At 40.4% G+C, this 26,190-nt stretch overlaps 1 protein-coding gene across 1 annotated transcript in view; it reads left to right on the top strand.

The window, feature by feature from the left end:
• The first annotated feature begins 4,863 nt into the window (after positions 1-4,863).
• arhgdig (Rho GDP dissociation inhibitor (GDI) gamma) overlaps positions 4,864-26,190 on the top strand; it is a 59,697-nt gene continuing 38,370 nt past the window's right edge. Inside the window, exons 1-2 of the mRNA XM_043711560.1 lie at positions 4,864-5,309; positions 15,581-15,757. Of these exons, the coding sequence (XP_043567495.1) occupies positions 5,237-5,309; positions 15,581-15,757 (250 nt within the window). The 5' untranslated portion in view covers positions 4,864-5,236. The remainder of the gene's footprint in view (positions 5,310-15,580; positions 15,758-26,190) is intronic.

The following is a 26,190-nucleotide window of genomic DNA, read 5'->3' as shown; positions in this document are numbered from 1 at the left end:
GAAAAATAAACCCAAACAAACTTTGAAAAATCGAAGTAGTAGCCATTTCATAAAATGGAGGGAGTGCTTGTTCAGAAGGGTCTCCAGTTTAGAGGCCGGGCACAAGTGACAAAGTCGGTGCCAGGTTTGGTTTTAATGAAGGAAGAAGCTTGCTGACCTGGCCAAAGTTGCTAATATAAGACTCCCAACTCTTTATTCTGTTACTGTCCTGGGTCCTGTCATCTATAGCCCCACTACTCTCAAAACATGCCTCTCCACTTGGCCTTCACTCTCCTCCTATCACTGTAACATATTTCACTCCACCTCTTTTTATTCTGTACTGGTTACCACCCTCATGATTACTGTATTTAATTTGGCACAGCTCTCCCACATTTATCCTGACATGCAAGTCCTCAAAACACTATAACAGTCCTTATTATCTTATAGGAGAAGATACTGCAAGGTACAGGGATACAGGGGAGTAGAGAGGCACACATGAGGACAGACAGCATACTTCCATGTTTTTTTCGCAAATAGAGGAGGAGACATTAGGTATTGCAAATAGGGGGTCAGATCAGGTCCAGGACAGCTAGCAAAGCTGAATGACGATTCCTGCCATCTTTCCTTCAATGTCACTGGGTCAAAATCCTGGACTCCCCTTCCCAAAGGCACTGATCCCTAGTCCAGATAAACTGCAGCAGTTTGAGAAGGCAGCTGAACATTATCTTCTCAAGGGCAGTTAACAATGTGATGTCAGTGATACTCACACATCATGAAAGAAGTGAAAATGGCGTAGATCAGAGAGCATTAATGTGTTGGGATGTAAGGACCTTGAAGGGAGGAATTTATTTTGGCTCATTTGAAAGTGGAAGGATGATATAAGTAAATTTCTGCTCGATGATTTTTCTGCCTTACATCTAGTGTGTTTGCTGTCATCCTGATCTTCCTGTTTTTCTACACCAGGTATATGTCTTAGGACTGATCACTTTCTCGGGTAAAGGGTGAGCAAGCAACTTGGTATGGACCTGGATTCGAAGACATCTCCAGATTGTCAAGATGCTTAAGTCACCTGTACAAACCAAGATCCTTTGGTCTAGGATTAAGGGCTGTATCGTCACCTTAATTGTTTACAACCCTGATGCAGACTCCAGTTGATCCTGCAATATGGAAGAGAGCTCAGTGGTTATCACCATTATGAAGGAGATGTGTCTCACATAGTACACCTACTCAGACTTATAACGAATTCCAGTTCCTGAATATATGCATTGTGAGGCATTTCCTCTTTTTAATCCTTTCATGTAGCATCTCCATGTCTTTTCCTTTCTGGTGCTGCTCTAGTTAATTTTATTCTCCAGTAGCAGACCCAGCAATACACTGTGTTTAAAAACAATCATCCTGAAGACTCTCAGATATCTTCAGAAAGTTTTAAGAGTCAAAGGAGACAAAAAGACTCATAGGCCCACTAGCCACATCTGACCAGAACCTGAACATAATTGTTGTTTCTATAGCCTGTTTCTACCTCATATGATGGGTAGGCTTTAGAATTAGACAACTTGACACGGAACCAAATTGCGAAAGGGTTGATACCTATTTTGCATTGAAGAGTGGTTGCAACAAGATTGAATTTCACCCCTATTAACTTTGAAGTTCCATTACTATATTGTCTTTATATAAGTCACAAGGTGTTTGCCATTTTAACACTTGTGTGATTGGATATACATACATTCCAATAGCTACAGCTGCCAAATTCATTAATTCACTGTAAAGAAAATATTTGCATTCCATCAGAAAATGCAGTACGATGAACCTTTCTGCTAATGTCAAACTTAATAATTGTGATTTTTTATGCTATCATAATGGAGAACTTAATGTAAATGATAAGTAACCATTTAAAATATTGATTATAATTTATGGTATCATTTCAATGTCAGCATTTATATAGCTGTTAACAAGTAGACCTGTTTAGATCAAGCATGTCACATGTCATGGTGAAATACTGGGCAGAAAACAAATATTAGCTAGTACGGTCAATATTATTAACATGGTAATCAGGAAAGGAAGTTGTGTGAACCAGTGTTGAATGGGGAGGAAATCCAGAAAGGAAGTATGAGAGGTCTCATTGATGAGTTGAGCTTGAAGTGGATAGGGAGGGGAAGATGATTGAGAAATTTCAGAAGAAGGGTCTGTGTTTAAATTGTTAGGGAATTCATTGTTGGGTGAAGAGGGGGTGGAAACTGGAGACTGGGGTCAAAGGACAGAGAGGGAACAATGGAATACATGGGGGTTCTGACATTTACAGGATGTAGGGAAACTATGGGCAAAATCAGAAATGCTGAAGAACCACCTGAGGCTGAGAGTGCAGATTTCCAATTAAACTTGAAGCTGTGGCCTCATTATTTTTTGTCCCATTCTCGTTGATCAGTCATCCACATTGATAGCTTGTCTGATGCAAGGGATGGAAATTAATAACGGGAGGCCGTAACGAGGAGACTTGACGATGATCCCAAACAATGACAATGGATGTTTTGGGAGAGGTTGGCAAATGGTGTTTGAGGAGGAGGCTGAAATGGAAGGGGAGGAGGGAGGTTGTGATATGAAGGGAAGATGACAAAAGGTGGCCATCAGAAATGGAGAATTTGAAGGTTTTCTTCAAAGCCAGTGGGACCATTCTTACTGACCTTGATTCATAGAAGCAGAGGCAAAGATATGAGAGTTTTATGGTGCATTTCTTTCAAGATCAAGCCTGTTCTGTGGTGCTGGCTACTCCTGCATCTCTTTCACTGCTGAGATTCCTGACCCCTGAAAGAAGCTTCTCTAATAACAGTGATTTTTAAGTCAAGCTCCTGATTACAGTACGTCAGCACAAATTAAATATGTTAATGAAGTGACTTGCCCCATTTCAAGAGAGTAATAGTTGTTTGGTCTCTTAGGCGAGCATGTATATTCAGACTTTGGTGAGAGATCAAACACCACTACTCTCTTGAAAAACCTGAGGCCCTGCTTGATAGACAACTCTGACTCTCTGACCTTAGCTAATAATTTTACATTTTTTTAAAAAGCGTTTGTGCCATGTTAGCTATTGAAAGTTTAAAGGGTTTGGATGATCAACACTTTTATTATCTTATATTAAGAAGGAGTTCCTTTTAAAACATAATAGAGAGTCATCAATAATTTATTAAAAGAGTTTCAAAATGAATTTAACTGTCAATATGGGGCTGTTTAATGATATAAAGTGTATTATGGATGAATAGATGTAAATTTTCTGGCCTGGCACAGGAGATGCCAGGGTTATGGGAAATGATTGGAAGGGCAAGGCTGGATAGGGGGTCATGAGGCATCATAGATAGGGTGAGTGATGGGCATAGCCTGATAAAACAGGCCATGGAGCTTGTTTGGAGGACATGCATTTTACACAGAAAGTTTGAGGACTATGTAAATTATGAGGAGAGCAGGACGTGGGATGGATGGGTTTTGTGGAGAGCTTAGGGGCTAAGGGTGCTGAATGAGTGCATGGGATGGATTCTACAAGGCCCTTCTGTTTTTATTGTTAATGTGAGGAAGTTGAACTAGTTTAGCCTTTTAAATATCTGCCCTTGATTGTCTCTGAACCTGATTGCAGCCAGCAGTAACTCCCCAGTGATGAAAGTCTCGCCTTGCCTGAATTAGGCAGGCTGACCCAGGAATACCCAACTGCCACTACTTGTCTCAAGGGTGAAATTTGGACCTTAAATCTTTAGTCCTGTTCACTGACTCTCTCTCACACCCATCAGTGGGAGGCAGGGATGTTAACTAGTGAAGGTAATATCAAAGCCTGGGAGGGAGCCTGTTGTATTGCTGGATGAATGGGGACATCTTTGATTCTGCTCAGTTCTGTAAACAAAATGTGTGTACCTCACAATATAACACATGTAAATCGTCCACTTTCACAGAACCTTCTCAATTGGGAGGGCCAACCGCTTAGAAACTGCTACAAAACTGCCAGTAGTCTGTTTCTGATTAGCAAGAAGAAATACATTAGGAGCAGAATGATGTCACTTTTTCCGTCCTGTGAGATGGAAATCCCAGCCCTCACATCCTACTTCATCAAGTGGCTCGAAAGAGCTCTGATTAGAAACCAAACCGAAGCAAGTGAGCTCGAATGATCGATAGCCATAATCATGCAATTTTCAACCTTGTTGAGCCCAGTCTTGTGTGTAACTGCTTAAGTCATGTTGCTGATGTAGTCCACAAAAAAGCTGCTGGTATTGTAATTATAATGTAAAGAAATCATCATTGACATGCACATAATGCGATGTCCGCTCGCTGGGAGAAGCTAATTCAAAATGTTCTGCATTCTTGTTTATGGTTGAGCCTATAAATTATGCAGAATATACTTTCAAATATCATTTCACTTGTAGCAGATTTGTCATGCTTAGAGGGGCTTTAATACATCTGGCAGCAAAATGCTTACAATAGTATTTTGGTGCATGAAAATTTAATGTGGTTTTTAAAAGTATATGCATTACTATTTTTAATCGTATGCAGTTGTGACCAGGTGATGCATTGTAATGGAGAGGGGAGATAATGAGAAAATGAAAACAATGGTCTCAGTATATTTGTAAGGATTGACTTTGGCATAAACAAGAGCAAGTTATCCTTAGTTTCATTAAATCACCCTAATAACAATTTTACACACTTTTTGTGTGAAAGATTAAAATATAAGGCAGAGTTCAGGAAATGGGGGAGCATAGATTAAAGACATAAGATTTCTTAATTTTTCTGTGAGGAGAGGACTATTGCATTGCTCCTTTAACACTGCTGGAGCGGATATATTATTGTTTTCTCCCAGGTAGCGTAGCAGGGTTGTACAAACCTCAGGATTACAAACACCAGTCGGTGAATTGGGAGCATTACATATTCTCTCTACATGGGGAAGCATTGTGTTTGTATTCAAGTGTGCGCTGCATGTGGTGGGAGGGAGATGAGATCATAGACATCTGCGAGATAATGACTGATGGGAGTTGAGAGCAGCATAGCATTAGGGCAGCTAGCAAATCAATAGCGTCTGCAGACGAATAGGATTTTTACATTACAGTTCCATTGCAGTCAATGTGTAGCATGTGAAATTTCTCATATCCAGGATTACTTTTCTTTTTAGATATTTTTCTCTTCATATACTTTATGGGGGCAGTGTAAAAAACATTTTGCTCTGGTTGTTTTTTTTATTGTGTCCGTTTTTGAGTGAGACAGCATCCACACTGCTTGGAGACAGATTACCATGCTGGGTTTGGATGTATGTGAGTTTGGCAGCCAGCTCCTGGAACTTATGTGGTTGACAGTATGCTACAAAGGTGAGGCAAGAGTTTTTAAATTACTGTTCTGTGCTGTTAAAATTTCAAACCCAGAAGCCCATCCTTTGTTTGAAGAGCTATACCGTGGATTTCCTGTAAGAGCAAAGCCTGCACTCTTCACTGCTGACTGAGCAGATTCTCCTTAATGCCTCTGTTAAATATTCCAGTTCTTTTCACATTTCTGATCAGATGGCTTATTAATTTAGCCCTTGGCGTAAAGTTGTATTATACCAATGTTACTTTGTGATGTAATGTGCTATATATATGTGTAAATTAACATTGGTAAACCACACCCATATGCATCTTGCAGAGGAGAAATAACTTTCTGTTTCTCAGCATTACATCCAATATTTGAGATAATACTTCTTAATGTATTGAATAAGGCTCAAGAAATATATCTGGTGACCAGCTACAGTCATGTGATGGGTTACTATGATGACAGCTCAAGAATTATGCTTAATCCCAATTCCATTTACTTTAGTAAAGCTCGATATTTCTAACTCTGTGTGTATCTGTGAAAACAAAACTACTGAATTTTATGAGAGTCCTTTTTTCTTAGCAGTTTGAAATCTGATCCATTTAGAACCTTGTTTAACCTATCAGATTCACTTAAGACAAAAAGCTATGTTTTGAAACCTAATGATAATCTTGAATACTGAAAATTCTTATGTCATGGCTTTCTCCAACTGAACCAAGCTGATTGGCGATTGCACTCACATTACCTGGGGCATGTGAAGTCTCTGGAACATAAAATATCACCATGATGCAGTTGTAATGAAGTAGTTTAACAATGAGAAGTATTTTTCATCAGTAATGTAGATTTATACTTAAAGGTGATAATGTTTGTTGTAAGCTACCAAAGGAAATGATGCAACAAGACATTTGAGGTACAACATTATAGCTGCATGTCCCTCCAAAAGTGTCTATTCTGATTAACATATGGTGCAGTTTAAGGCAGGGCTATCACATGTGTAGCTACAGGCTTTCAGTGTGTCGATTTCATGGTTGGAACAATGAGGGTTAAATCACAGGAACACAAAATTGTCACAGTGCAAAAGAAGACTATTCAGTCCATCATTTTGAGGATTCAATAGGAAAATTAATCTGCAAGTTAACTCCTCAAAATTATTATTCCTAGGCTGTGAATTCTGCACCATTTTGTTTTCTAACTGTTCAGTTATAAGAATACGGTTGTCTTAAAAGTGATGCCCCATTTGCTGCTGTTGATTCTGAGGCACTATTCACTTTGTTTCAAATCAGAATCTAAGTTAGAATTTAAACATTGTAACACTGTTTATCCTGCTTAACTGAAATCTTAGTATTGCACCCGATAAGAGATATCTCTGCTCACACGGCCTGGGTAAAGCTTCTCCCAATGTTTGCATTATCTGAGTATTTCAGCTAATTGTAGGTGAATTTAAAATGTCTATCAGAGATCTACGTAGACCCTTAATCAGCTGGCTGCAGTGTGAATGTGTTGAACTAATGCTTCATGTGTGGTCTGAAACTTGCCCCCTCACATTTTGTTTCACACTGGATTCAAGTCTTTACTGTGGCTGCTTTACTCTGCTCCTCAGATTGTAGGCAAAATTAAATCTGTTTTAAAGTCTGAGGGAGCAATACACTTTTCAGTGTTTTCCACATCTCAGTATTTTGATAACAATAACTTCTCTCTTGGAAAATAATCAATGCTTTTACAAAGGAAAGATAATTGGGAATGCTATCACTGGGATTATTCCCTGCAGAGACACAGAGAAGAAAGAGAACACTCAAAGAGAGATTCAATTACCTTCCTTATAACTCCTCTTATGTTGGAATTATGCAGTGCATAAGTCGATTTGACAGAAGAAAATACTTGCATTTATATAGTACCTTTCAAAACCACCATGTGTCCCAAAGGACTTTGCAGCTGTGAAGTAATCTTTTGTGAAGTGTAATTACATTGTAATATAGGAAATACAAAAGTTAAATTGTGTACAGCAAGGTCCTGTCATGAACAGAACTGATATCTTCCTTGGGCATGATTAGTATGTTTGTATGTAAGAAGGGTTTTCTTAATATCAGAGTGTGGATCCCAATTAAAATCATTATAATTTTAACAATTGTAATTATCTCAGTCTCTTTTGTTACAGACCTATAGTTTCTTAGATGGTTTTGAAGCTTGACAGATGAAGTCAGGGCCTTGAAAGATCCCACCAGGTTCCCAGATGTTTTATAGTCAGGAGAGGTTGAGGAGAGTAAGTGAAAACAGTTGACCCAGTTCAACCAATTTCTCCTCATAGGACAGTCCTGCGATCCCCTGCATCAACCCAGTGAACCTCTGTTGTGCTCTCCCTAAGACAAGTAAATCCTTTCTTAGGAAGACTGAAACTCCTTGAAATATTTTAGATGTGGTCTCACCAAGGTCCTACATAATTGCAGTAAGACATTCCTTCTGAACTCAAATCCTCTTGCAATGAAAGCCAATATATCATCTTCCTTTTTAATTGTTGACTGCACATACCTGTCCATTTTCATTGCCTGTTGTACAAGGACACCCAGATCCCTTAGCATATCCACATCTTTCAATATACCACCATTTAAATAATACCCTTAAATAAAATACAAGCTACTGCTTTTCACACTGAAGTATATAACTTCACAATTACTTGCATTATACTGCCTCTGCCATGTGCTTGCCCACTCACTCAACTTGGCTGAATCACCTTGAAGCCCTTTGCATCCTTCTCACAACTCACATCAAACCATAGCCCCCCCCCACCCCCACCCCCACCCCTTGTGTCACCAGCAAACTTGGAGATGTTGTATTTTGTTTCCATATCCAGGTCATTTAACAGTCATAAATATCCAAGCACTGATCCTTGCACCATCCCACTAGTCATTGGCTGCCACTCAGAAAAAGATCCATTTGTTCACAATCTCCATTTCCTGTCTGTTAACCAATTCTTGATCTATCCCAATTTATTCTACACAATCCTATGACCTTTAATTTTGCTCACAAATCTCTTATGAAGGACCATATTAAAAACTTTCTGAAAATCCAAATACACCCCATCCACTGGTTCTCGGTGATCTATTCTGCTAGTTACATTCTCAAAAAAACTCTAGTAGATTTGTTAAGCATGATTTCTCTTTCATAAGCCCCTACTAGCTTTTTCTCATCCCATTAATGTTTTCCGAATTTTCTGTTGTTATGTCTTTTATAATAGATTGTAGCTTTTCCACTACATGTTAAGACCATAAGACCATAAGACATAGGAGTGGAAGTAAAGCCATTCGGCCCATCGAGTCCACTCCGCCATTCAATCATGGCTGATGCGCATTTCAGCTCCACATACCAGCGTTCTCCCCGTAGCCCTTAATTCCTCTAGACAACAAGAATCTATCAATCTCGGCCTTGAAGACATTTAGCGTCCCGGCTTCCACTGCACTCCGTGGCAATGAATTCCACAGGCCCACCACTCTCTGGCTGAAGAAATGTCCCCGCATTTCTGTTCTGAAATGACCCCCTCTAATTCTAAGGCTGTGTCCACGGGTCCGAGTCTCCTCGTTTAACTGAAACAATTTCCTAGCATCCACCTTTGCCAAGCCATGTATTATTTTGTATGTCTCTATTAAATCTCCCCTTAATCTTCTAAACTCCAACGAATACAATCCCAGTATCCTCAGCCGTTCCTCATATGTTAGACCTGTCATTACACTCACTCCCCAAGCTCGACTAGCACTCCCAGATCCCTTTGTGCTTTGGCTTTATTAATTTTCTCACCATTTAGAAAGTTGTGCTAACTGATCTGTAATGTCTGTGTGTTTTCTCTTTCCCATTTTAAATAGTGGATTTACATTTGCCATTCTCCAATCTGTATGACCTGAACAATCCTCCTTTGTCCTACTGCCTTTATTATGGACTGGGTGATGCCCATTGACCGGTTCCCCATTGTCTATCCCTTCCCCTCAGCTATCCTGAAACAGACAGGTGCTTAAATCTTTACTCCTTTAAATATTCCACCTCTCCCTTAACACATATAATTGGCCCATTGTAGAGGAGGATGTGACTCCAGCCATCTCTACCCTGCTTTGGTACACTAAAATTGACACACCATCTGATGTTGTCATTTTCAGGCCCCCACCACCACCTCAATATGCATCTTTCAGGGGAGGGAGCACAAAGAAATTTGACCCTAGCTAACTAACATGATGCAATAAGCAAATTCAGATTCCCATGGGTGCTGTCTGAAGTATCAGGTCTGTCAAGGGAATGGAAACACATCTGGTTTTCTCTTTTGTGAAGTGCAAAATACAGGCAACTGCCTGGGTTTTCTCTGTAGTCAGTGACAGAGACATCAGAGGAGGCAAAATTACTTGTAAAAAGAGTCATTAATGACATTTTATTTAAATAAAATAAAAGGATTTGATAATCTATGACCCATAATATTGCAAGAAACAAATTCACAGTAGGCATAATTATTTCTGTTCCTAACAGTGCATCACTGACTTAAAATGAACTTGTATTTTATGCTGCATGGGAGTATTGTTGTTTTCTCAGTTAGGGACACTCTGTTTAAGAAATATAAATTTGTTCAACTAGAAAATGGTATTCTCCAAAGCAAAGAGACCATTAGTAACAGTGTTGATTGCTTTGCATTGCATCGCTGGAACCTTGCAATGGCTATAATGGTGTTATAGAAATGTTAAGTTGTTAATGATGTAAAGCTGAAATCATCACTTAAAAATCTGAAGCATCCGCCTAATGTAACAGGACGACATAGAGACAGATTTCTAGTGTTTTTTTAAAATTACTGTTTATGTTTCTGTCCATTAATAAGATATATAACTTTCACACCATTGATTAACATTAGTTTCTTCAAACATCTTTCCTCACACTTTCCTGGGAGTGTGATTCTGTTGTTCCAATATTGTTAAATGTCAAACATGTTATCAATGGGGTGCAGCCCAAAACAAGAAATAGTCCCTTTTACACTTTGTAAATCAAGGCAGCAAAGTGCTATTTCTCCTGTTTTGCTTCCTCAAGATGAATTTTACCTGCAATCAATTGTATTTAATTGCATTCTTCAGTCTTCAGAGCTTGCATCATTGAATATTAGGTCTTAGTGAATGATACAACATACAGAGTATATCTAAATCACCTTGACATTATGCACCCATTCATCCAATGCTCTATTGAACATCTTTTGGCCCACAAAAATGGCCACACCTGCAACATTCATAAGCAAATATCCTCAAATTAGGCTTATTTGGAAGGTATCTTATGTGACCAGAGTTCTAGACACAGAGGGAAGAAAGCTTTTTTTATGGTGTTTTGCTGCAAAATTTGTTTTTTTTTTCTTTTTTGCTTCATTTAATGCATGTTTATGGCTTAAGTATGATTCGTGTTAAAAATTGAAAAGTCTCCCAGATGACCAGGCCCTAAGTATGCTGTGCCGAATGTGTATACTTAGAGGATGTGATACCTTGCTAGTCTTTGATTGTTGCTGTTAAGATATGAGACCATTAGATATAGGAGCAGAAGTAGACCATTCAGTCTATCAAGTCTACTTTGCCATTCAATGAGATCATGGCTGGGTGGATAAACCTCACTTTCCTGACCTTTACACATAATTCTTGCTTCTCTTAGGGATTAAACAGCAACTTTTAATGTAGCTGTATTTTAATAAAGTTGTGATGATACGTGGTCATAAACTCAAAAGAAGTGCATTGTGGGCTCATTTTATAATTTAACTCTGGGGTGCATCCACTGAAGAAGGTCCAGTCCTTTTTGCTATTCATGTCACACGCAAATGTTCAATTGCAACATTTAAAAGGCATCTGGATGGGTATATGAATAGGAAGGGTTTGGAAGGATATGGGCCAGGTGCTGGCAGGTGGGATTAGATTGGGTTGGAATATCTGGTCAGCATGGACGAGTTGGACCGAGTCCTGTTGTACACAGTGACTCTCTAAAGGTATTTCTCTGCAACTCTGTATTTGCAAACAAAATAATTTGTCAAATATTCCTAGGAACATGAATAACAATACTTCAGCATGATTTGTTACTTTAATGTATTACAATACTTGGCCTACTTTTTGTATTTCCTGCTTTTAATGTGTCGCTGAGCCATCGAGACATTTGTGCTAATGTAGGACACAGGATCAATTGTAGGACCTCCATTCAGAAATCAAACCTCCATTAGTATAAGCTGCACCCAGAGTCTGGTTTAAGGAAGCTGAATCAACACAATTGCAGCAAATTACTACTGATAGTCAGACTTGGAAACATTAAGTAATTACAATGTTGAGTGAGCAGCCAACCAAACATGGAAAGTTCAGACTTTCTTTTGGAGAAAATGTGATGTAAGAAATTAATTTAAGTAAAAAACACAGGCTAACACAGCACATTTCATGACCTCAGGATGTAACGCTTTACAGACAATGATGTACCTTTGAAGTCATAGCCACCTTGTAATGTGGGAAACATGGTGCTTAATGCCCACAAAGTGTGGTGAATAAATGGCCACATCATCTGCTATTGGCACTAGTTGAGAGAGAGAATTGTTGGCCAGAATGCCTGGCAAAGCTTATGCTCTTTTTCCATTCACGATGAGGGATATCTTGTGTGTACCTGAGAAAGGGGATAGAAACTTATAACATTTCACCTGAACCACAGCAGTGCTGTATTCGTGCAGAACTGCACTAAAGTGCTAGCCTGAATTACGGACTTGTACCCAAAATATTACAATCTCCTCACTGTGAGTTTGAAGGCTGGGGAGTTTGTAAAATGCAATGTCTGGACTGCATGAGATCTATTTGCTCTATCCAGTCTCCTATATAGCTGTGGTTATGTTGGGCATCCTTGTACTTGTTAAAGCCCTTAAGTGGCCAGTTAATTATCATTTAAGTGCCTAATCTTGCCCTCTGTCACTCTATGACCCAGGACCAGTAAAGGCCAGCTATTGATGGGTAGCCTGGCAGCTTTCACTGCACAGAATGGCATTGGGCAGGAGAGCAGACCAGCTTTAGGGATCCTCTGTGCCCATCCTACAAGGTCATACCTCCTCTTTCATTTTCCTCCGATCTCTTAAATCTAGCCTCCCACTTCATCCACCCCACCTCATTGGGACTGACACTCAGGCCTTGCTAATATGCCAGATTTACCTAAAACTCCAGGATCCATAACTCCCTCTTCTTATTGTCCCAGCATAGGTCACTGCTTGTAACTCTCATGCTGGGACTACAGAGCTGCTGGCCAATTGGATTGTCTGTCAGCTCTCTCTGAGGGAGAAGGACTCCCCATAAAGTAGAGAAGGGGAGGAATGTTTAAGCCTTAGGCAAAGAATGTCCCATTGAGTGTTAAATGGCTGAGGAGCAGTTACATTCAATGGGGATGTGTTCTTCATCAACTCTTCAAGGGATATGAAACTAAGCCATCAGAAAAAAACAGCCCATGCCAGGAGTGAAACTTGAACACAACAATATTTGACTCCAAATGAGCCAAAATAAATACCTGTAGGGCACTTCCAACATGGGCAAGCAGATTGGATGGTGTGAGGGTGAGGACAATGCTGTGCTTCAATGTTCAACCTCATTCCTACATACCAAGATTACCAACTGAATATGGGGCAGACTGTAAGGTGAAGCCAGACCTTTGCAGATACCTGAACCTCTGCTTCAATCTTCCTGTGGCATGATCCAGAATCTTCCTGATGGTTCCTTCGATTTGAGATAACCTGCATAACTTGGGTGCAGTGAGGTTGTAGACAGATGTTATAAGTCACTTATGATGGCTGCAAAATCTAGCTTGTAACAGATAATAACTTAGAGAAGCCAATCAGTAGTCAAACCAATGTTTCATAAATTGACATTTCTTGGCATCAAAGCATTACATAATATAGAACATAAGATTAGTTAATTTTACAGAATTATTTACTCTTGTGTGTCTTTCATGCGTGAGTGCTGATGAAATGCAGTTTCAGGACTCTGATGAGGTCAGTTGAAATCATCCTGTTGCACTTGGTCTGATGACTGAACAATAGCTGCCTGTCAGGAAAGGCAAAATCTGCTAAAAATCCTACATCACATTGTCTTTTGCCACTCAGGAAGGCTGACATCTGGTCACAATTAGTGTTGCCATTGACTTCAGTTCTCAGTTAGTTTTTCCCACTTGTTGTAATTGATATTGAGAGCTTTCATATCATTATTTGACAGCATTCTTGAAGCAGAGCCTTCAGCCCCTGCAGAGTCTCTTGCCATAGGCTACCTTCTTATATAGAGTTATAGAGATATACAGCACAGAAACAGACCCTTCACTCCAACTCATCCATGTTGACCAGAAATACTAAATAAATGTAGTCCCATTTGCCAGGACTTGGCTTATATCCCTCTAAACCCTTCCTATTCATGTACCCATCCAGATGCCTTTTAAATGTCGTAATTGTACCAGCCTTAACCACTTCCTCTGGCAGCTCATTCCATACATGCACCACCCTCTGTGTGAAAACTTGCCATTTAGGTCCTTTTAGATCTTTCCCCTCTCAACCTAAACCTATGTTGTATAGTTTTTGACTCACTCACCCCAGGGAAAATACCCTATCCATGCCCCTCACGATTTTATAAACCACTAAAAGGTCACTTTCAGCCTCTGATCCTCCAGGAAAAATAGCCTCCAGTCTATTCAACCTCTCCCTGTAGCTCAAACCTTCTAACCTTAGCAACATCCTAGTAAACCATTTCTGAACCCTTTCATAACTCTTTATAATGTATCTGTGGTGATATAGCCATCTTCTGCCCTGTGCACATTCCCAAGTCAACAAAGCCTTCTTTGCTTGATGAATATTAGCATGCCTGTTTGTACTAGAAAGGGCTGGTTCATTGGTGAGTCCAGTATGATATCAATGATGTGTGGTAGGTACTGGAGATAGAAGTCAATGAGCTTTTGCTTTTTGGTAGCTATAAGCTGCTATTCAGAGACAAAAACATTATCTGTTTGATTCTATAACGTGCTAATGTAATCTCTAAAAATGCAATATTTCTCTCAGCACCATTCAATGAACAAATCCAAACACTTTAGTATCAAATCAATACAGCAGAGTGCAAACTTAGTTCATATTAATAAACATAAGTTTCATAACATTCATGCTGTTTTTCTTGTGCAAGTAACTTCTTATTTTATGACTGTGCAGTCAACATCACTTGTCCCCTCCATCAAATTTCACAGCATTGTATTAAATGCACCCTGAAACTGCAAATCATATCCCTTTCTGATAGACTGCATTTATCCCGAAACCCAAACACCAAGATTGGAGGGATTCTGTAGTGTGGGTACAGCAGTCGAAAAAGATGTTGTGAAACTTGAAAGGGTTCAGAAAAGATTTACAAGGATATTGCCAGGGTTGGAGGATCTGAGCTACAGGGAGAGGCTGAACAGGCTGGGACTGTTTTCCCTGGAGCGTCAGAGGCTGAGGGGTGACCTTATAGAGGTTTACAAAATTATGAGGGGCATGGATAGGATAAATAGACAAAGTCTGGGACTAGATTGGGTTGGGATAGCTGGTCGGCATGGACGAGTTGGACCAAAGTGTCTGTTTCCATGCTGTACATCTCTATGACTCTAATTGATTTTATAGGTACAATACACATTACAGACTTACACTTCCACATAGTTTGCACTTGCACCTAATTATTTTCTACCATGCTTCACCAGTGGTTCTGGCATTTAGTCCAAACATTAACCATCGTGCCAAGGTCGGAAATACATGATTGGATCCTGGCAATGATAGATAGCTTCCTGCTACCACACCATCAATACCTTCTGAAACCCAACTATTAAACTAGTAGCAGACATTGGTGGGAGAGTGATTGAGACTAATGAATTCTACCTCACCCCGATTCTTATCACAAGGGGAAAATTAAAATAACTGATCATTTGAGAATTTGCACCTTTGTGCAAAAAGGGCTATTTTACCATTTTGCAGAGTTAAAGTAGAATTAATTTGCCTCTTATCACTTTTTTTGTTCCTTTAGTTTGGAGATCTGCACTGATCTGCAATGATGTAACCTACGTCTAACCTCAAACTAGTAAAGTGCTTGAGATAACATAAACCCAAATGTTCATGAGGTTTAAGGTATTCTCAACTATTTGCACACAATTATATGTTAAAATTAAAGTTTCTTACAGATGATATTGACATTATGTATTTGGAATTTTCAATTCAGTTGATAAAATCTAACTATAGAACTGAAAGCTAACTAACAATAAATCGGTGTGCTTTTTCTCTAAGATATTTTGGCAGAAAAGGATCCAGAGCTGTATCCTGTCGAAGAGGATGCCTTGGTTGACTCAAGCTACAGAGCACCGGCACAGAAAACACTGAAAGAAATTCAGGAGATGGACAATGATGATGAGAGTTTGAATAAGTACAAACATACTCTTCTTGGCCGTGGTCCTCTAGATATAGGTTAGTGTCTGGTTGATATTTGTGTACACAGTTATATGACAGTCAAAGGGTCAACACTCCTATTTCCTATCTATGAATAATAGTTGAAGTAATAGTTTGAATTCTTTCTAAATCTTTAATTAATTTCTTGAAATGCTAATTACACTGTTATGCAAATTAAATGCTTAGACGAGTTGCCTCCCAATTAGCAAAAGTAATGGGAGGCTTGCATTAAAAGTTATGGAGCAGACAGGAAAGGGAAACATGAAGTAAACTGAATGAACTAATTAAAATAATACATACACTCAGATAAAAATATAACTAGAAACTTGGATTTAATTGCAGAAATTTCTGGAAATATAAGATCTGAAAAGAGAAAAGATTGCTTCTGCTGTTTTCAATGGTTTGATTAATCTGTGTTAATTGTTATTATGCTCCTAGCTGATGTTTGTAATTGTTAATTGCCTCTCTGATCTGTGTACCTGTACTTGATTGATTGAACCTATGGGTGAAACAAGAGAGCTAATTATGCAGAGAAGCTTCCATTGAAAGATCTGAGTTCTGGATGAGACCATGTGTATAGGAAATCATATAATTTCTGAGACGCTAAAAGTATTCGAAATAAATCTGTTCTGATCCAGACCTGGAATCGTCACTGCATTAATCTTACATCTAAGATTTAAGGCAACCTGGTGAATAGGTAACAGCTCCATATTTTTGCTGGATTCATTTCATTTGGAATTATCAAAAGTATCTGAATGTCAGGGATCCTTCCTGCCAATCTGCAGACCTTCTCCCCACATACAGTGTCTCCCAAACGTCTGGTTTAATCTTCAGTTGAAAATTTGTTGGATTGTCACTTTTTCTTTTTACTGTAGCCGGGTCATCTGTGTCTAATGAATTGGGATGGACAGTGGTGGTGAAGGGCTATCAAGACCAATTTTAAGATTTTGAGTGGAAAGTTTGGGGAAGGGTAAGAGAGCAGGGAGAGAGGTATAGGGGCCATGATTCATGATAAGAAAAAAGAAACCAGAAGCTATGTACAACCTTCCATCCTACCTCTTCCCACCTCCTCAGTTGTCATAACTGAGTTGCAGAAAGAATGGGATAGAATTGAACAGCCTCCGTAACTTTGGTGGAAGATTCATGAAAATCCTAAGTCTGGCCCCAAGATTTCTTTTGGCAGTTTGGAGAACAACGGGAAAAATTCATCCCATGAAGTGGTTAATTACTGTTAAATACAGAAAGCCTTTCGTGACATTTGTCCAGACTTTGAAGGTGTTTGTTTCAGATCTCCCACTGCTGACAGTTGTAGTTGTATCATCACAATGGCCCCCCCTCACACCCATCCTAAATGGGGTGCAGGGTGATATATTCCCCCATTAATTGGCGGCCCCTGCCCCTAGAGGGAATTGAAAGTCAGCCCAATGATCAGGTTTTGTATGTCATAATGAGACTTGTACAGCAATTTGCTGCATCTCTGTTGATAGTCATGGCTGTTTGTTACAATTAATCAATGAGGGAAATTGAAGTGTGCTTCTTAAACTGTTTGGACATGTATGTGGCACGGTGGCTCAGTTGTTAACACTGCTGCCTCACAGTGCCAAGGACCTGAGTTCAATTTCACCCTTGGGTGATTGTTCGTGTGGAGTTTGCACATCCCTCCATTTCTGCGTGTTTTTCCTTCAGGTGCTCTGGCTTTTTCTCACAATCCAAAGATGTTCAGGTTGGATGGATAGGCTATGGGAAATTACCTGTAGCATCCAGAGATGTGAAAGCTATGGTAAATGTAGGGTATGGGGCAGGAATGGAGGTTGGGTTGGGGTGGGATACTCTTCAGAGGGTAGGTCTGGACTCAATGGATTAAATAGCCTGTTTCCACATGGTAAGGATTCTGTGATTATGATGTGGGTAGATGATGGAGCCCACTGAGAACTATAAAACAATTAACATGCAAATTAATTTGAAATTTCTTGTCAAGTTGCCAAGTATGAAATAATCTCTATCCAGTTTGGAGATCACAAGATGAAACTTTCACAATGTGAAATCTCCCCAGGCTTTGAATGAGGTGGGCTATGGCAAGAAATTTAATAGTATTGTATAAGATGGCAAGAGAGAAATCAACAAGTCACATTTTCGAATTAAATCCCAGATATTGAGACTCACAAATGAGCGGTGAGAATCCTATTAAATGAGATTATCACTTATTATCACCCTCATTACCACCTAAGGCTCATCTCTTTAATAGGCAGGCTCTCATTTCTCCAGTTGCCAGATAAGAAAAAGATGCCAAGTGTTCCTGCCAATGAAGGCCAGAGTGGGTAGCTAAAACTCCAGCTCTTGCTTCTCTGGACCTTTAGCTTGGATACACGACAGCAACATCGTCGAGCCCAGATTATTGGCAGAGACCTCACACACACCTTACATCTATGGATGCTGGAAACTGACACAAGCCATTACAATATGTTTCTGTCATTCGCTGTGCACTTCAGAGCACAAGGACATCTCTCATTGAAATACACTTATACGGACAATACAGAGGGGCAGGCACACAGCTCATGAATCAAACTCACCTCAGACTGCTTGCTTGCTCTTTTAGTGCTTACTCTTTTGCACTTACCGGGTTGCTTATGACACCCCTGCCTTGTGTTGTATTTCAATGCTTCCCCCCTTGGCTGCACTTTAAAGGCTCACAATATTTCTGACATACCGTGCAGTTTAGTGCAGATACAAGATGGGAAGGTAGATCATGGGAGGGGTAGGGGTCATGTGAGAGTGTCATCCACTGTAGGCAGTAAGCACCCGAGCTTCTATGGGAAGACTGTGTATGATATATTTTTTTTGCTATGCCTAGAGCTTGAGGTATGAAGTAGGCAGATGCAAACTGAGATAGACTTCTTTTGTGGTGACTTGGGGAAGTGTAAAGCCAATAGACTTGAGGGAAAGGCCACCAAGAAAGCGATATTTACACTTGGGGATTCACAAGGCAGAGACATGGAGCATGAGACTCACTGTTTGAAGAGGGACCACTGCTGCCTTCCATTGTGCTTCAAGTACCAAGGGCACAATGAAGATATAAATGGCAGCAACTGCACATGGAGTGGATGGGCAAAGTACTTTATTCCGTGATGGAGGGGACTTTAGCTTCAAGCAAAGTGAGTCCCTTCAAAGGGAAACATATCTGCCTTACACTGAAGCTGAAAGACACTTGGAGCTGAGTTGCCAAAGTAGGAATCAACTGCCGTTTACCCATTGTCTGCACATGGAACAGCAACTGCTGTCATCCCAACTGGGAGCACTGACTAATATAGCACTGACTAACAGGTAGACTAACATACAGCATGTAACATGCTGTAATCATGGCTAGACAGGGACTCACAAACACAGTTGGAGGTGGAAAGTGAGCATACATTTACAAAAGTGGAAACTTATTTACATTGATGTCTCTCAGGTGTGACCTCAGAAGGTTTTCTTTCTTTCCCTCCGACTGTGTCTCAGTGCATTCCCGTGTTCTGTAGCGAGGGTGGAGGGAGACTGATTTACAGTGAAGTACATTTACTTTGGAGATTTGGTGATCCTATGGGTGTTTTTGTTTAATGTGCTGAGTGTCTCCTGTCCCTGTCCTTGACCTGAAGCCCCATCAGAGCTGTGGGTGGCAGGCAGGGAGAGTTGGAGGGACTTCCAGTGTGTCTGGGAGGAGGTGTCTGGGCGTGGGGCTGATGTTAGCGCTGTAAATGGTTCCTTCTCTGGCTCGATGCCTGCTGTCCTACTTGTGGGGAAAAAGCACCTGGTGTGAAGTCCTGGTCCCTCATCCCCTCATTGCCTTGCTGTTAGTGCTGAGCACTAATGGCTGCATGTGTATCAATCATTCTCTGAGATTTCTGGACCTGGCTTCCATGCAGCTGCCAACCTTTAGATGGAGGAAGTGGATGGCCTCATGCCTGAGGCAGTGGGATCCCAATAACAATGCTACAGCCTTTGTGTCAGTTTGCCCAGTGTCTCTGACAAACCTGCCCGTTTTTCCTGTGCCTGACTATGTAATTGTATGAAGTCCCTGATAAACCAACAGTATGAGGTCGTGCCCTACTAATGACTGAACAGGTCTCTGGTCTCCAGCAGTCTTCTGAGTGCCAGTGACCTGGGTCTTTTCTCCTTCCAACTGCAGTCATGGCAATCAATGCTCGCCAGCATGTTGTCTTGACTCTAATCTAGAAAAGATACTTACCGAGATGTCAGTATCTGAGCTGATGAAGGATGGTGAAGACAGCTTTTCTAGTACTTCCTCTAAGGCCTCTCTGTTCTCTTAGAGGTACATAAGGGGATATCCTGCAGGGGTCCTCTTGTCTCCAGCCAAGCTGCTGTCAAAAGAGCAAAAGCACCATGACCAGGGATTATACATCTTGGCATGTTAATAAGAAATTCACATTGGCAATAGTGGGAGAATGGTACAACAATGACCCCCAATTATGGGCGGCACGGTGGCACAGTGGTTAGCACTGCTGCCTCACAGCGCCTGAGACCCGGGTTCAATTCCCGCCTCAGGCGACTGACCCAGGGATTATACATCTTGGCATGTTAATAAGAAATTCACAGTGACAATAGTGGGAGAATGGTACAACAATGACTCCCAATTCTTCTTTCTTGGTTTCTGAAACATGGACGTGTCTGCATCTCAATGGGACTGGTCTTGATCTTTACGTCCAGGCCCAAACTCTCCTTGTAATGGGTGAAGAGACGAATATTTCGTCCCTCCTCATCCATTCTAGCTTTCTCTCCACCATTATGGGCCATTTTCTCCTGCAATGAGAGAAAGGAAAGGACTGAGTGAAGTGAAAGTGAATGGCATTCCTAGTGCTGATGCAGCTCGTAGAAGGGTGGGGAGCTGTTTGGGTAAGTGAGTAGGCAGCACAGAGGCCCTGCAGGGTTGGTGGTGTCAGGGTTGAGGAGAGTGTCAGCGAGTGAGGAAAGCTGCTGCAGGCAATAGTAAGAGTGGTAGAGCATGAATGTAGGTGGGAAAGAAGTAAACAAAGATAAAGGAAGTATGGTATAGCACAGAGAAGAGTGTAGCACTTAGCCAGTGGAGCAGTGAAGGTTATTGACTTACTTCCTACACTGGTAGATATTTTTCCAGATGGTTGTGACCATACTGACCTGGGTGCCGACTTCAGATCAGATTGGCAATGCCTGGCCTTTACTGCCAGTCCTGGGGAAGAGGTCAGCCCTTCTCTGCACCACTTTATCACCAGGATGTCGAGGTGCCTGTCCACAACATGTGACACTGTCTTCAGGATAATTCACAGGGACTGTGCAGGGTAGATCCGGACTGATTTTATGGCACCGGCACCAGGGATGCTGGAATATCCTAGCAGCACCAAATACTTCTGGCTATATTTTGTGGGAGAATTGGGCTAACATCGGACAGGAGGAGAACCACAGGGGCCTGGTATATTAGGGTCGTTCTGTTATAACGTGCATTTTGTCAATGCAAATTCGGTGTAATGCGATTGATGAATTGGGGATGCAGTTTCTACAGCGCGAACGTTTAAAACGTGTGTTGACTGTAATGCGATGTAATGTTTTTAAAGCGTGAGTTTTCTATAATGCAGGGTTGTGCAAGAACACAACCATCGTATTATAGAAGTACTGACTGGAGTTAATCACTAGGCTTCACACTGAGAAATGGTACATTAAACTCAACAAAAATGACACAACCAGAATATGGGAAGATTCAACCCTTTGTTTTGTTCTTTTATTAAGGTTTTACTCACTGATTTCTCTATTTATTGTCAGTTTTTCTATAACACGATGGTGCAATCTCATGTTATAGAAAAAAACGTGCTTTAGAAACAGCACTTAAAGTGTTGGTGATGTAATTGTGTTACAGCCAACACGTTTTAAAAGTTTGCCCTTTAGAAACAATGTCCCCAATTTGTCAATCGCGTTATAGCGCATTAATGTTAACGTAACGCATGTTATAGCGTTACGTTAGCAAATTTCATTTGCTTCTTTTGATCTACCATACCAGGTTTCATTGTGGGATCTGATTAATCCAATATTACTATCAGTTGGGATCCTAACACTATTACTTTAGCCTCTTCCTCCACGGTGAAAACATGTAGAAGTGTTTCTGTACCAAATCTTCCATCTTATAGTCTCACCTGCACTCATCTTTAATAGGCCACATTCTCCTTCTCAATATATTTCAAATGTATACTACTCTTTCTCAACATATTACTTTAACTTTTGATGGTATCTCTGTCTTTTTAAGAATACTTCTGGTACTTCTTATTTCTTTATATTCCTTTATTGCTTTTTATAGCCTTTCTAACTCTGCTGGATTTGCACTTTCATAACCTTGACATTTGTGTAATATTCCTGAATACTTTTAATGGTAAAGAACCTTTAAGCCAGTGAAGCCTGCCTTTAGTTCAAGATGGCAACTTGATTAAAGATTTGAAGTGTGCGCTAGAAATGGTAGCCCTAAGGATCAAATCTCCCATTGACAAACCACCATTCATTAAAGATTGTGAATGTTGTTCTGTTATCTATGACATCAATTAACAACCCTTTCATTGAAACTTGGCAGATACGAACAGGAATAGGCTGTTCAACTCCTTGACCCTGCTCTACCATTCAATATGATCATAGCTGATCATTGAATTCAATAACTAATTCCACTGTCCTCCCATAGCCCTCAATCCATTTAGCCACAAGTAATATAGTATGCTTGCCTTCAATGGATGGGGTATTGAGTATAAGAGCTGGCAAGTCATCTTAAAATTGTACAAGACATTGGTTCAGCTGCATTTAGAATACTGTGTACAGTTCTGGTCGCCACATTACCAAAAGGATGTGGATGCTTTAGAGAAGGTACAGAGAAAGTTTACAAAGTTGTTGCCTGGTGTGGAAGGTGCCAGCTGTGAAGAGAGATTGAGTATGTTAGGTTTATTTTCATTTGAAAAAAGGAGATTGAGGGGGGACCCGATTGAAGTTTACAAAATCATGAAGGGTATAGACAGGGTGGATAGAGACAAGCTTTTTCACAGGATGAAGGATTCAATAATGAGAGGTCACGCTTTCAAGGTGAGATGTGGAAGGTTTAAGGGGGATACACGAGTCAAGTACTTCACTGAGAGGGTGGTGGGCATTTGGAATGCGTTGCCAGCAGAGGTGGTAGAGGCAGGCACGGTAGATTCATTTAAGATGCATCTGGAAAGATGCATGAGTAGGTGGGGAGCAGAGGGATACAGATGCTTAGGAATTGGGCGACAGGTTTAGACAGTAGATTTGGATTGGCTCAGGCTGGAAGGGCCTAAGGGCCTGTTCCTGGGCTGTAAATGTTCTTTGTTCTTTGTATCTCCTTATTGAAAACATTTAATGGTTTGGCTTCAACCACTCTCTGTGGTAATGATTTCCAAAGGCTTCCAACTCTCTCGGAGAAGAGGTTTCTCCTCATCTCAATCCTAAGAGTCTTCCCATTTATCCTTTAACAATTATCCCTGATTTTGGACTCCCTTATTATAGGAAACATCTTTCCCTCATGAAACCTATCTAGTCCTGTTATAATTTTATAGGTTTCTATGCAATCCAGTGAATACAATCCTAACCGACACATTCTCTCCTCGTATGTCAGTCCGACCATCCCAGGAATCAATCTGGTAAACTTTTGCTGCATTTTGTCCAAAGTAAGAACATCTTTCCTTAGGATCCCCTCCAATGTCAGTACATTCTTCCTTAGATACCAGACCCAAACCTGCTCACAATATTCCAAATGCAGTCTAACCAGATTCTCAGCAGTACATTGCTGCTCCTGTATTCTAGTGCATTTGAATCGCATGCAAATATTGCATTAGCCTTCCTAATTGCCAACTGAACCTACATGCTAACTTTAAAAGAATCTTGAACTAGGACTTCCAAATCCCTTTGTGCTTCTGATTTCTGAAATCTTTCCTCACTTAAAAAATAGTCCAAGTCTCTATTCTTCTGACCAAAGTGCATAACCTCACCCTTTCCCATATTAAATTCCATCTACCACTTCTTAGCCCACTCTCCTAGCATGTCCAAGTCATTTTGTAGCGTCCCCACTTCCACACCATTACTTGTTCCTTCACCTATCTTTGTGTCATCTGTAAATGTAACAACAATGCCCTCAGTTCCTTTGTCCAGATCATTAATGTGTAATGTGAATAGTTGTGGCACCAGCACTGACCCCTGTGGAATTCCACTTGTTACCAGTTGCCATCCTGAAAAAAAACCCTTAATCTCTACTTTCTGTCTTCTGACAGTCAGCTAAACCTTTATCCATGCCAGTGCCTTGTCTCTAGCACCATGGGCTTTTATCTTATTTAGCAGCCTCCTGTGTGGCACCTTGTCAACGGCCTTCGAGGAATCCAAATAGATTACATCTACTGTCTCTCTTTTGTCTAACTTGCTAGCTACCTCCACAACGAACTCTAACAGATTCGTCAGGTGTAGCTGAGGGTTACGTTTTCACACAGAGCTGCCAGAGGAAGTGGTGGAGGGGGCAGTATAATTAAAAGGCTTCTAAATGGCTATATAAATATGTAAGGTTTAGAGGGATATGGGCCATATGCTGAAAATTGGGACCAGGTCAGATTAGAATGGGACTATGTCGACATGGATGAGTTGAACCGAAGGATCTGTTGCATGCTGTATGACTCTATAAGGAGAAACTAAAACTGTACAAAATATTCCAGGTGTGGCTTCACCAATGTCTTGTATAATTGCAGCATGACATACTTGTTCATGTATTTGAATCCTCTTGCTATGAAGGCCAGCATATAGTTTGCATTCTTTACTGCCTGCTGTACTGACATGCTTACTTTCAGTGAATGCTGCATGAGGACACACATGTTTCATTGAACATTTCACTCTCTCAACTTTCAAATAATAATCTGCCTGCTTATTTTTGCAACCAAAGTGGATAACTTTGCATGTATCCACATTATGCTGCATCTGCCATGCATTTGGCCACTCACTCAACCTGTCCAAATCATGAACCTTCCTCACAGTTCACCCTTTCATGCAGCTCTGTGCCATCTGCAAATTTTTTTGATGTTACATCCAGTTCCCTCATCTAAATCATGAACACACATTGTGAATAGCTGGGATCCCAGAACCGAGCCTGTTGTATCTCTCTAATGACTTCTTGCCATTCAGAAAAAGACCAATTTATTCCCACTGTTTGTTTCCTGTCTGCTACTAACATTCTATTCACCTCAATACATTACCCCCAACATATCTGCTTTAATTTTCCACATTAATCTCTTACTTTGGACTTTGGGAAAGTCTTCTGAAAGCGGAAATAAAGTTCATAATAAAGCAGTTACTAGTGGTGTGCCCCAGGGATCACAATTATTTATAATTCATATCAATGATTTGGAGTTGGGGCCCACGTGTATCGTGTCAAAATTTGCTGATGACATTAAGATAAATGGCAGAACAAAGTTTGCAGAGGACTGAGTAACTTTGCAGAGGAACATAGATACATTGAGTGAGTGGGCAAAGGTCTGGCAGATGGAATACAATGTTAGTAAATGTGAACTCATACATTTTGGTAGGAGTAACAGCAAAATGGATTATTATTTGAATGGTAAAAAGTTGCAGTATGCTGATTTGCACAGGGACATGGGTGTCCTTGTGCATGAATCATAGAAGGTTAGTCTGCAGGTACAACAAGTAATTAGGAAGGCAAATGGAATTTTGTCCTTCATTTTTAAAGGGATTGAGTTTAAAAGTAGAGAAGTAATGTTACAGATGTACAAGGTGCTGGTGAGGCCATACCTGGAGTTCTGCATACAGATTTGGTCTCCTTACTTAAGAAAGGATATACAGACACTGGACGGGGCGCAGAAGAGGTTGATTCCAGAGTTGAGAGGGTTTGCTATGAGGAGAGGCTGAGTAGATTCGGATTATATTCATTTGAATTCAGAAGAATGAGGGGAATCTTATAGAAACATATAAAATTATGAAGGGAATCGATAAAATAGAAATAGATAGGATGTTTCCACTAGGACGAGAGGGCATGGCCTCAAGATTAGAGGAAACAGGTTTAGAACTGAACTGAGAAGGAACTTCTTCACCCAGAGGGTTGTTATTCTTTGGAATTCCCTGCCCAGGGAAGTAGTTGACGCTACTACAGTAATCACTTTTAAAGCTGAGGTAAATATTTTTTTGAAACTTAAAGGAATTAAAACAAATGGTGAAAAAGCGGGTAAGTGGAGCCGAGTCCACAAACAGATTAGCCATGATCTTATTGAATGGCGGAGCAGGCTTGAAGGGCCGGCCAGCCTACTCAAGCTCCTAATTCTTATATTCTGCTCCTGATCAACTCCACTAGTTACATCCTTGAAGAATTCCAGTAAATATATCAAGCATGATTTCCCTTTTGTAATTCCTGCTGACTATGTCTAATTCTAACACTGTTTTCAAAA

Source organism: Chiloscyllium plagiosum, chromosome 21 (genome assembly GCF_004010195.1).
Source record: "Chiloscyllium plagiosum isolate BGI_BamShark_2017 chromosome 21, ASM401019v2, whole genome shotgun sequence".
In the NCBI taxonomy this organism is placed as follows: Eukaryota; Metazoa; Chordata; class Chondrichthyes; order Orectolobiformes; family Hemiscylliidae; genus Chiloscyllium; species Chiloscyllium plagiosum.
The sequence above is the reverse complement of the archived record's forward strand: the minus strand, read 5'-3'. Positions and strand labels throughout refer to the sequence as shown.